Genomic DNA, 10,619 nt, shown 5'->3' on the forward strand with positions numbered 1-10,619 from the left:
TTTGTGAGCAGTAAGCAGAAGTCCATCGCTTCTGCCAGCTCCTGCTCCCCAGCTGATCTAGTCTGACTGGATGGAGCAGATGGACTAGGGCCTGCTTGGCTCTGTCACCCTAAGGGTGACAGTGTAGCCTGCAGTGTGTCCCTATCAAGTGTACTCTTTTTCTCTTTGCTTTCATGTTTAACTTCTTCACTGCCATATACTTCCACCAACTCCACCTGTGCAGCTGTTAATAGTTTCCTGACTACTTAGCACTTTTTTTGAAGGCAGACATATTTTCTGTCACACTTTTTTTTTTGAGTTTGTTTCATTGCTCTGGAAATGTGGAGACCAAGCGTGATTAGTAGTTTTAGATGCATATTCTGCATATATAAAGAGATACTCCTTTTCATAGAGGCTCTTCTGTATAACCTCACACTAAAGCGTTTGAAATGTCAAGTGTACAGAATAACGTCTGAGTCTTAGTGAACATAAGATGAATATTCATATATAAGGAAGGAGAAAATAGGCAGTGATGGCAGGAGCAGCATTCGAATGTCCAGCTCTAAAATGCTGTCATCTTGCTGATGATAGGAAGCTTGGTCAAGCCAGGGAGACACTGGAGTGTGACTAGAGAGAGAAGACGAAAGTTGTTCAGCAAAACGTAGCACCCATGTTGGTGAATACTGGAGAACCTCCTCCTCGAGCTGAGGGCTTCTACGAGTGCATGTACCCAGGTAGCCGTAATTATTCATGGCCACTTGCTGGGACCGTAGGGTCAGAGCTGTGGTGTGCAATTAACCTATGGTCACCTGTATGAAGAGCTGTGATTTTGTGCTTTTACAGGCTGGGAAGGTGGGCAAATGCAGGGAAGTTGTCAGATGGTCAGGAAGTTACCAGGTAGCTCAGTGGTCATCCCTTAGAGGATTGTAGGATTTTTGAGGCAATCTGTAATGCACCAGGAAACTTGATAACCTGTTGTCTTTCTTTTTAGGGTATCCTTCTCAATTGGACAAAAGGCTTCAAAGCTACAGACTGCGAGGGAGAAGATGTGGTGTATTTGCTTAGAGAAGGAATTAAAAGAAGAGAGGTGATTTTTTTTTCTTTTGGTTTTGTTTTCTTTTTCTTCCTCTACTTCTCCTTCCCCTCTGGACTTGACAGACCTCGTGGATCAGGCTGGCTCCTTCTTGCAGGGTTTGCATGCCTTGAGAAACAGGCTGTGCCTTCTGTCCTGCGCAGAAGGTGTTTGCCTTGCAGCAGGTCCAGGTACAGCAGCCCCCAGTGCTACGTGGCTGTGCTGGCTGTAATGCTGGCATGTAGCCTGACCACCATGTAGGACAGACTAGAGGGTGCGCAGTGGATATGGGAGAGTTCAGCCACCAAACTGAAATTGCTACTCAAAATGAGCCACACCGGCGATTTTGTTTCATTATTTGTTTTTTCCCCCAAGGACTTCTAACTTGCTAAATTTGGAAAAACTTTCAAGGCTTCTTTCAAACCCTGTGGCAATTTTCACTGTATCAGAGCATGGAGAAGGCAGGAGTTTTCAATGTAGTGATCGCAGGAAGCCAGCTGTCAACCAGCACCTCAGTGCACCCTAAATGACAGTTCCCTCCTCCCCAACCCTTGATCTTGAGAAAGCCTCAAGCAGCTTAGCTGAAACTTTCCAGGAAAGGAGAAAAAGTAGCCTGAGGAGAGCATTAAGTTTAGCAGAGTGTTATCAGCAAGTGAAAAGGAGGTCTTAAAAACCTTTGCTATGGGATTTGCTACCCCACTGCTGTAATACAGAATGGCAATATCCCTCTACCTTGTGCCTACATACGAGATCTGTACTTAAATATACTTAAGCCAAAGAGAACAGCCAGGAATATACTTTCTTCTGATGACATAGTCTGTCGTGGGTGGAGCATGCAAGGAGCCTTAGCTACCTGCTGGCAGATTAAGTTCCTATTTCTGCATGTGTAAAATCAGGCTGGTACTTTCAGTTGTTTGTTTGCAGTGTGTTTTGGCAGCATTCCCAATGCTGTGCTCCTTTTGTGTCCCCTTTGGTGTGAGGGGTTGCCCCAAGCCCAGAGCTCTCACTGTTTTGTTTCACTCTTCCAAAGGAGTTTGACTTGGATGTGGTGGCCGTGGTGAATGATACAGTGGGCACAATGATGACTTGTGCTTACGAAGACCCAAACTGTGAAATTGGACTCATTGTGGGTATGTGTTAGAGCTGCTTTTTATTTGGCACTTTTTTGTTAAACAGCACATTGACACATCTATCTGTATTCTCATGGAGATACCCCTGTGGTTTACTGAAAATATAGTGCAGGTGTCCAGGAGTGAAAGATTTTGAGATTAACAGCTATCCCTTCAAAAGCAATCTGCATGAAGGAATTAAGAGCAAAATTCAACAGCCAGCTTAGCTCTGTGCACAGTCAGTTGAGGTAAGCATGGGCTGTAATGCTGAACAAATCCTGCCGTGGGAAGCAAGCAAAGGTGGGCTCAGGTAGCCTCACCAGCTCCTGGAGGATCTGTTAGTTTAGTCTGTAAGAGTTTCCCTGCCAGGGTGTTCAGGTAGCCCACAGCTTCCCTTGAGCATGTGGTCTCCCAGAATAAACTTGTAAAGCACAGCCACAATTCCCGAACGGCATGTGATGGAAAGCTCTGATAGACAAAGTGCAGCGACTGACAGCTCCCTTCCCAGCAATGAGGCAGCTGAAAGAATTCCACAGGCAACTGCTGATGGCTTTGCAAATGCCAAGCTCGGGATGCCTGAGGCACGGAGGCAGTGTGAATTCCCAAAGTTCACCAAAGAAATGAGTTTTCAGTGAGGGAGAAGGGGATGAGGCACCTGCAAGCTTTAAGAACGCTTTCAGTTGTGAGGTGGCTTGTAGGAAAATAAAACACCACTGATTTCTCCTCCAGACAGCTGGAAAGTGTCCAGGATGAGTCAGCACAGTGCAGTGTGGGTAGGAAGCCGTGTGTGCGCAGCTCCGTGGGTGGCGTGTTTTCAGGGACAGAGTTCCCTGCAGGAAGGAGAGCATGTCCTTGGGGTGCTGAGAGCATCCTCTGAGGACCGTCTGCTCCAGCCCTGCCAGTTACGCTTTCCAGCCGGCATGTCTGTGTGCAGAGCAGAGGGTTGGAGGTGGCCTGGGTACATCTGGGATAATGAGAGTGAAAGCCCTGGGGCTGTGACAGCTCCCTCTGCCCTGCCTTGAATTGCCTTGGCCAGACTAATGGTGCTTGCTGAAGAGCCTGCGTGAGCCAGCAGTCGCCCTGCTCTCACCAGAGCAGGGAGGTGGGTGAACTTTCCTGCTGTTGCTTGGCAGGGAAAAATATTCGTGCAAAAGGGGGAGTTCATGTCACGCTGGTGCACTGTGTCTGCCCAGTACCACTTTTGCTGCCCGGGAGAGACGATGCTTTGAGTCTCCACCGCTGAATACTTTGGAAACTGCCACTAATGAGGTCAGGTCTCTTTTTCATCTGCTGGCAACAGGAGATCATCTAAAAGTCTAAGAGCCTGTATTTAATAGGTATCCACAAATTCAGACAGCCCTTACTTAGCTTGTTCAGGATGACGCGACCTGGCATTGGGAGGTTGGGCAGCACTAATGGTCCACAACTGGGTTTGGTCTGGTTTGGTCCTGCAAACCTAGGTCTCGATCTGCAAGCCCAGACTTTCCCCCACAAACTCTGTGCTGTGGCTCAGCTCTCCTGCAGCAGGGGAGTACTGTGGGAGGACCTATTTTTGCTCAGACTTTATTGATATAGGACCATAAAAAAAATCGCAAAGGAAACCTGACTTGCCAATATAATTGATGCAGGATCTGTGATGCAGGGTTAAATGAGAGTTCGGTAGGCAACTTTTGTTCCAGGTAACAGCAAAAGCTGCCTCTCTTTGCTAATAAAGCTTTGCTCCCTAAGGGCCTCTGTGTACATGGAGTACTTTTAATTGCCACACTCCTTAGGATCCCCTTTAAGCAGAATCAGATACGGCATCATTTCAACATGGAAGTAGCCTTCCTGCCAGAGAAACTATTTAAGCAATTTGAATCAGAAAAAAAAAAACCAAGCAAGAAGTAAAAAATACCCTGTAATTCGCTGGTAGAACCCCTGGGGTTTTCTTTACCTCATGCCTCAGAACTTGCTGAGGTTTTCACTTCAGCAAATTTTTCCCTGAACTTTGTGGGTCCATGGGCTTTGTGGAAGGTGGTTCCTAACTTCAAAATCCAGCTAGCTACTTGCTGTGGTTTTGGGTTCGGAAGCACGTGAGGGTTGGTGTGCCGTAAGTGCTGCACTGCTGCTCCTCCCTGTAGCATGGGATGCTCAGCCCAGCTGACCTGGGTGAGCCTCTTCTTCTCTGAGCCACCCTGAGTAGTGCACCACAGCAGTAATATTCTCCCTCAACTCAGGATTATTGAAGACTGGGATTTTTTGGTGACATTTCAAATGATGATTTGACTTCATCATTCAGAAAAAGCGCATTCAAGATCCCCCAGAAGGTTTTTGTCAGGGCTGTTGTGCTTTTCCTAGTGTTGTTCTGTTCCAAACAAAGAGTAATTTCAGTATTTTCTTCTTTCAGGAACTGGCAGCAATGCCTGTTACATGGAAGAGATGAGAAACATAGAGATGGTGGATGGTGAGCAAGGCCGGATGTGCGTGAACACGGAGTGGGGAGCATTCGGGGATAATGGATGCCTAGATGATATCAGGACAATATATGACAAAGCAGTTGATGACTATTCACTAAACGCTGGAAAGCAAAGGTACTGTGGGATAAATGGTGTGCTAAGTATAAGCCAGGCTGCCTTAAGTGCTTTTAAGTGAGAACTGGATTTCTCCCAGTCAGAGAAGGGTAGAGGTTGTTAAAAATGACAGCAGCCCTGCTATCCTGTAGAATCTCCCTCTTCTGTGCTTTTCCTGGTCACCGCTTTTTTGCGGCTTATTTGTTGCAATGGGACTGCAGCAGGGTTTTTGGTGAGAACTTCAAGAGTTTTGAAGTTATTAAGAGACCCTTTTTCTCATCCCGTGTTGTACTGAGGAGGTTAAGATGGCTTGTCATTCTTTTGCTCTTGGTCTCAGTTTAATCTCTTTTAGCTGAACTCTGTTTGTAGAGGGCTCTGCCTCTAGAAATCTTCAGCCTAGACCAGCCAGCATGGTTGGAGCTTGGAGATGCTCACTCTAAAGCAATCGGGACCTTTCTAGCAATTGCAGCCAGGTCTTACTTCAGGCAATTTTCTGGATGAAATATGACATGTTAGGAGACCTGCCTTTCTTGGCCCTGGAGGTTGGATCCCATTTTGGGGGTCCGGCTCTCATTTGGGCAAGTGTTTCCCTGCCCCCTTCAAGAAAAGGCTGACAAGGAGGTACATCTGGTGCTGTTGAAACTGGCTGAGACTTCTGCATGCCCAGACTGCAATTTTTCATAATTTCTCTGCAGCCATGCTTTGATGCCAGGAGCTATTAAAAAGATTTTGTGACTAGAGCAAATCTGCCTTGAAAACCTGGGGGATGCAGACAAGCTGGCAGGTCCCTTGGGAAGCTCTTTAGAGGTTAGGGCTCAAATGGACCCAAAGAGGTGGATGCTGAGCGAGCCTGGTGCAAGTGGCAGAGTTGGCATGGAGTAAGCAGCCAAAGGCAGTAGTGGAGGCTGCCAGGGGGAATAATTCATTCCAGAGAGAGTTAGGCACTCAAGAGAGAGGACACTGGCAGGGTACAAGCCTGAGAGCGCTCATAGTATTAAATGGACTACGTGGCCTGCTTCCAGTGGGATGGCGTGCTGGGCTCCGCTCAAGCCAGGGCAGAAACCCTGCTTTATAGCTTCAGGAGGTGAAATAAAGGATGCATCGCTGAATGAACTTTTCAATAAATGGAAGAGTGTTCAGCTGTCATCAGTAAGGACACAGCTCAGTTATGGACTCCAAAATGCTCTGTTCAAACCAGGATGATGCTGGAGGGGAAGGAGAGTGAAGCTGACTCCTGCCTTCCTCAGGAAGGGGCCCTCCTACAGGGCTGCCCCGTACTGGTGCCGAGCATCGTTTATGGACCACCACTTGTCATGTGCAGGCAGAGGTCTGCAGGTGACGATATTCCCTCTCTTTGTCCTGGGGGCAGGCCTGCAAGTGGGAAACTCGGGTCCTGTGTGCAAAGTAGGGAGCAAGAGGGGTTCAAAACGGCTTGGTTCCTCCCTGTGGTTTTTGAACTCCTGGCTCTCTGCTGGAAAGCAGGTGCTGGGATTAACTGAAAACCAACCCTGGTCCCCCAGCTTGCTAGTTTACAGGTCAGTGATCCTGAGAACATGCCGGACATACCTTTTCACATCTTTTACCTTTCACAGGGTGTTTTGCAGCACAGGACTCCCTTAAAAATGCAGCACTTGCAGTGACTGTACCTTGTGGTTTTCCTGTAATTTTGCTGTACAGAGCCACTGAGCTTTTTCTGTTGAAGGTCTCAGCTGTGCTTCAAGAGGGCTCCCAGACTCTGTGCAGTGGAGATGAGTTTTCTGTGGGGTCCGCTCAGGGCTGTCACTGGGGATGCATGGCAAATTTGGCTTTCATCTGAGCACTATTCTGCTCTCTGATTAAAAGGTTTTCCTTTCTTCCATCTGGGAGCAATACCAGCCGTCATTAACAACAGCCTGGCTTGGAGGAACATGGTAGTTTCATGGTAGAAATAGATGAAGTGCCTGTACATGGGTTCACAAGGCATCCCACTAAGTGTTCATGCTCTTTCTTGCCCAGTTTTTCTAGTAAATGTCTCTTCTGTGTGAACTGTTTTGCATATATCATGTCCCCAGTGTTCATGGGCAGGACCCTTACCTGGCTGGTAATGCAGCTGTGATGCCACCTTTGCAAATGCAAGCAGTGTCCCTCTGAGCTGTGCTGCTGTTTTTCATTGCAGATACGAGAAAATGATCAGTGGGATGTACCTGGGGGAAATAGTCCGCAATATTTTGATCGACTTCACCAAACGGGGGTTCCTGTTCAGAGGCCAGATTTCAGAGACGCTGAAGACCAGACATATCTTTGAAACCAAGTTTCTTTCTCAGATTGAGAGGTAAGAGGGATGCACAGGAGGCTGTTCAGGGGGAACTAGTGTGGTAACGCTCATCTGGTGACACTGCTGGAGGGGAAGGGCAGCTGGAGAGCATTGCTTGGTTCTCCAGAGATAATTTTGGTTTCAGTGAGAGCCCTGCACATGTGTAGAAGGGCTTTTTACAACATATCTGGATTTCTAGCAATGCTCACGGCTAAACCATGGGCAGGGCTGTCAAGGATTCCCTTACTGTATAATTTTATTTGCTGGTTTGGAAATCAAGCCATTTTCCTGTGCCCCTTGTATGTGCATAGCTATAATTGTTGAACTGAATGGACACTAGCTGAATGAGCACTTCTTTACTGGGTATTTTTGTGTCTTTATTGCTCAGACTCTGTATTTTAAAGTAATCTCAAAGCCTGTTGAGTCTTCAGGTAGGGGAAAAAACCCTCAAGTTGGTCATTAAAAATATTTTCCTGAAATGCCCTTTGGTAAGAAAAGAGGGGAGGCAATGGAGTTCTGGACTTGGAGCCTCCCTTGCTGCCTGTGCCCCTCTCCTGCGCTGCAGCATGGTGCCAGGGTGAATGAATTTGCATTCCCCGAGGTGTCTTGCGCTGGCAGTAAGGGCTGCTGTCTGGTGTGGGTGCATGGATGCAGTGGGGTTCATGGCAGTGGCTTGACTGAGGGAAACCTTTAATTTTAATGCTGTGCTCCTCTGCTTCTGCAGTGACAGGTTAGCCTTGCTGCAGGTGCGAGCCATCCTCCAGCAGCTGGGGCTCAACAGCACCTGCGACGACAGTATCATTGTCAAGACAGTGTGTGGAGCGGTGTCGAGGCGAGCGGCTCAGTTGTGCGGCGCCGGAATGGCTGCAGTTGTAGATAAAATTAGGGAGAATAGAGGATTAGAGCACCTGGAGATAACGGTTGGTGTGGATGGGACTCTGTACAAACTACATCCGCAGTGAGTATTCATCTTCTCAGCATTTATTGCCTGTGATCTGTAGTGCTGTACATCCTTTCTCTTGACGCACCAAACTGGTGTCAAGAAGGACTTGTGAAGGATTCTTGGGGCTGTGGCAAACTGAAGGGGACGCAGCTTGCCAAACAAGTTGGAAGCCATGCATCAAGGGAAGGATCTCTTGCCTATGCAAAGACAATCCCAGAGCAGTGCTGAAATGCCTGGTGCCCCTTTGGAGGTTGTTTCTGTTCAGTGTGCAGAGGAGATGGGCTGCTGTGAAGCATTGGCAGGCGAGGGCAGGAGTCTAAAGGGCTGGTGGCAGGAGGAGGAGTGGAGTAGTGCCCATCTCTGGCGGGTATGGAGGGAGACAGGTGGGAAGGAGACAACTGTACGTGGTCTTTTCTCTCCCCTTTGCTGTGGTAGTAGCGATCCAGGTAATGCCACGCAGAGAGGCAAGCGTGGCATGCAAGTGCCTTTTTCCTCTAACTCCCACTGCTCCTAATCTTCAAATCCACCATAATTTCCAGGATTCTAGTTCTTTCCCCAGCAAAAAGGGGAACACCGCAAAGGTTCATGGTGATGCTACGCTCTGCAGGTGTTGCGGGACCTCCTTCACCTGCTGCCATTGTTTTCTTTCACAGCTTTTCGAGGATCATGCACCAAACAGTCAAAGACCTGGCACCCAACTGCGACGTGACCTTCCTGCTGTCGGAGGATGGCAGTGGGAAAGGGGCAGCGCTCATCACAGCAGTGGGATGCAGGCTTCGTGATGCCGAGCAGAACTGAACTCCACAATCCCAGCCCCGATTCTGTCTTGTGAGCACTTTCTCATAAAGCAGCGACTGCATAGTCAGAACTGGTAAAAACCCAGAACTCACTGCTTTATCGGGGAAAAAAAATACAACTAATGACATAAAAAATAGGATACAAGATAGAATGTGTGCTGTTAATAATATCTCCTGTTTCTGGACCCCAATCTGCATGTTTCTTATTCACCTTGTTGGTACCTTCCCCATCTGTAGGTCATGGGAAAATCAGTCTGTAATTTCTGCAGCTGTCAAAAATCGGTTGTTGTCTGAGACGAAATTGCCCCCAAGTGATGTGCGTTGAGAGCTACCATCGCATCGTACCAAATGTGTTCTTTGCAGCATCCCTGTTTAAACGCACTGCCAGCACGCTGACCACCAGACCTGGGTGTTGATGCTTTTAGCGAAAGGGAAGCAACAGTTCCCTCCTGCATATCTACCTGCTGTTGTTTCGTCTAAAGCGATTGTGAAAACATTATGGTGTGTCAGCACTGTGCACGCACGTAACTCTATAGTGGGACTTGACAACGCGACTTACTTGCTTCCTTGATGCCTGTTTTGTCATGGTAACAGTAAACGCCCTTGTCCCACAAACCTGGTTCCACTGGTATTTCCCATTGCTTCTGTGACTAGTGTTGTGTTACTGGGCGAAATCTGTCACGTTTCGGCAAGAAATCCCTAAAGAGTAAAACAAAGTGGTTGGTGATTGGGGTAATCCAAATCTCCAGACTTGGGAAATCAGTAGATTTATGGTCCGTACACGGGCTGTGCTGTATTATTCTGTTTAAGAGTTCTTATAAAAAGATATTTTCTATCTCTTCTTGTTAGTCTACATCGGGGCACTGCAGCTGCCCTTCTACCGAATCTGCAGCCAGACAGTGTCACTCGGGTGTGTATACTTCCGTCTCTCGCCTTAAATGGGTATTTGCTTCCACACAAAGCTTTAATCTTTGATACTGTTAGGCAGCCAATCAAGCCACAAACACTCAGCTAGCGTTTGTGATCAGAAAGGAATACGAGGGTTTGATTTTGATCTTGCCTTTGAGGACCTGGGTGCATAAACTAAACAAACCACAAAGCCAAAATCGGACCCAGCTTATTCCAAGGACTAAAGCAAAAGCAAAGGTCGTATACACTTGGTGTATCCTGTCCTCTGTCGAGTCAATGCCATTATTATATTTGCATACCAGTTGCGTTACTTAAATTGAGGAGCAGTTAGGAAGGCAAACGTTGAATAACATTTGCAAGTCACACCACTTTCTGCAAAGAGGGAGACCACACAGTAGTCCTTAATTCCTGCTCTTCTACCAAAAATGAATTTGAGATGTCTGCATGGTTTCCCCTGCTGCCTTTTCCTGCAGAAAGTAGATGGAAGTTTGCAGGCCACTCTTCTTTGTCCTTGTTCCACTCCCCTAAGATTTGGATTGCCCTACCTATCGATAACATTTCAATATGCATTATGGTGCACTGTGAGTGAATGTTGTAAAGTAACATGTGAGTCACAAACAGTCATTGCAGCTTTAAGTGTGCGTCTACCTGAAAAATTGCATGCCTAACTGGTTTTGCAAAGGTAGAGAGTCTTTTTACTTTGCGCACTAGTAGCTCCAATACTAGTGTTACGTGATACTTGTGAAAATATTAAACTTTTTTGATGTGCGTTAACTGGTGTTTAGTGGTTCTTTCTGGAAGAGGTGCTGTTGGCTGGTGGCTTAGTGCTTTGGGAAGAGCTATTGTATAGGGAGAGCTGCAACCTAATCCCAGTGGTGCCTGCGTTTTGTGTGTGTGTTTTTATTCCCGGGCATTCGGGGTCAGATTTCACCCAGGTCCCCATGCCTCGTGTTTCCTAATGTGGTTCA

General features: G+C 47.3%; 1 protein-coding gene across 1 annotated transcript in view; it reads left to right on the plus strand.

Annotated features, from left to right (window-relative positions):
* The window catches only part of HK1 (hexokinase 1), a 37,426-nt gene extending 27,001 nt beyond the window's left edge, over window positions 1–10,425 (plus strand). The window contains exons 13-18 of the mRNA XM_010296956.1: window positions 971–1,066; window positions 2,082–2,181; window positions 4,547–4,730; window positions 6,865–7,020; window positions 7,727–7,960; window positions 8,599–10,425. Coding sequence (XP_010295258.1) covers window positions 971–1,066; window positions 2,082–2,181; window positions 4,547–4,730; window positions 6,865–7,020; window positions 7,727–7,960; window positions 8,599–8,743 — 915 coding nt within the window. The 3' untranslated portion in view covers window positions 8,744–10,425. The remainder of the gene's footprint in view (window positions 1–970; window positions 1,067–2,081; window positions 2,182–4,546; window positions 4,731–6,864; window positions 7,021–7,726; window positions 7,961–8,598) is intronic.
* Window positions 10,426–10,619: the final 194 nt, after the last annotated feature.

The sequence above is a fragment of the Phaethon lepturus genome, unplaced genomic scaffold, assembly GCF_000687285.1.
Source record: "Phaethon lepturus isolate BGI_N335 unplaced genomic scaffold, ASM68728v1 scaffold38191, whole genome shotgun sequence".
Taxonomy (NCBI): domain Eukaryota; kingdom Metazoa; phylum Chordata; class Aves; order Phaethontiformes; family Phaethontidae; genus Phaethon; species Phaethon lepturus.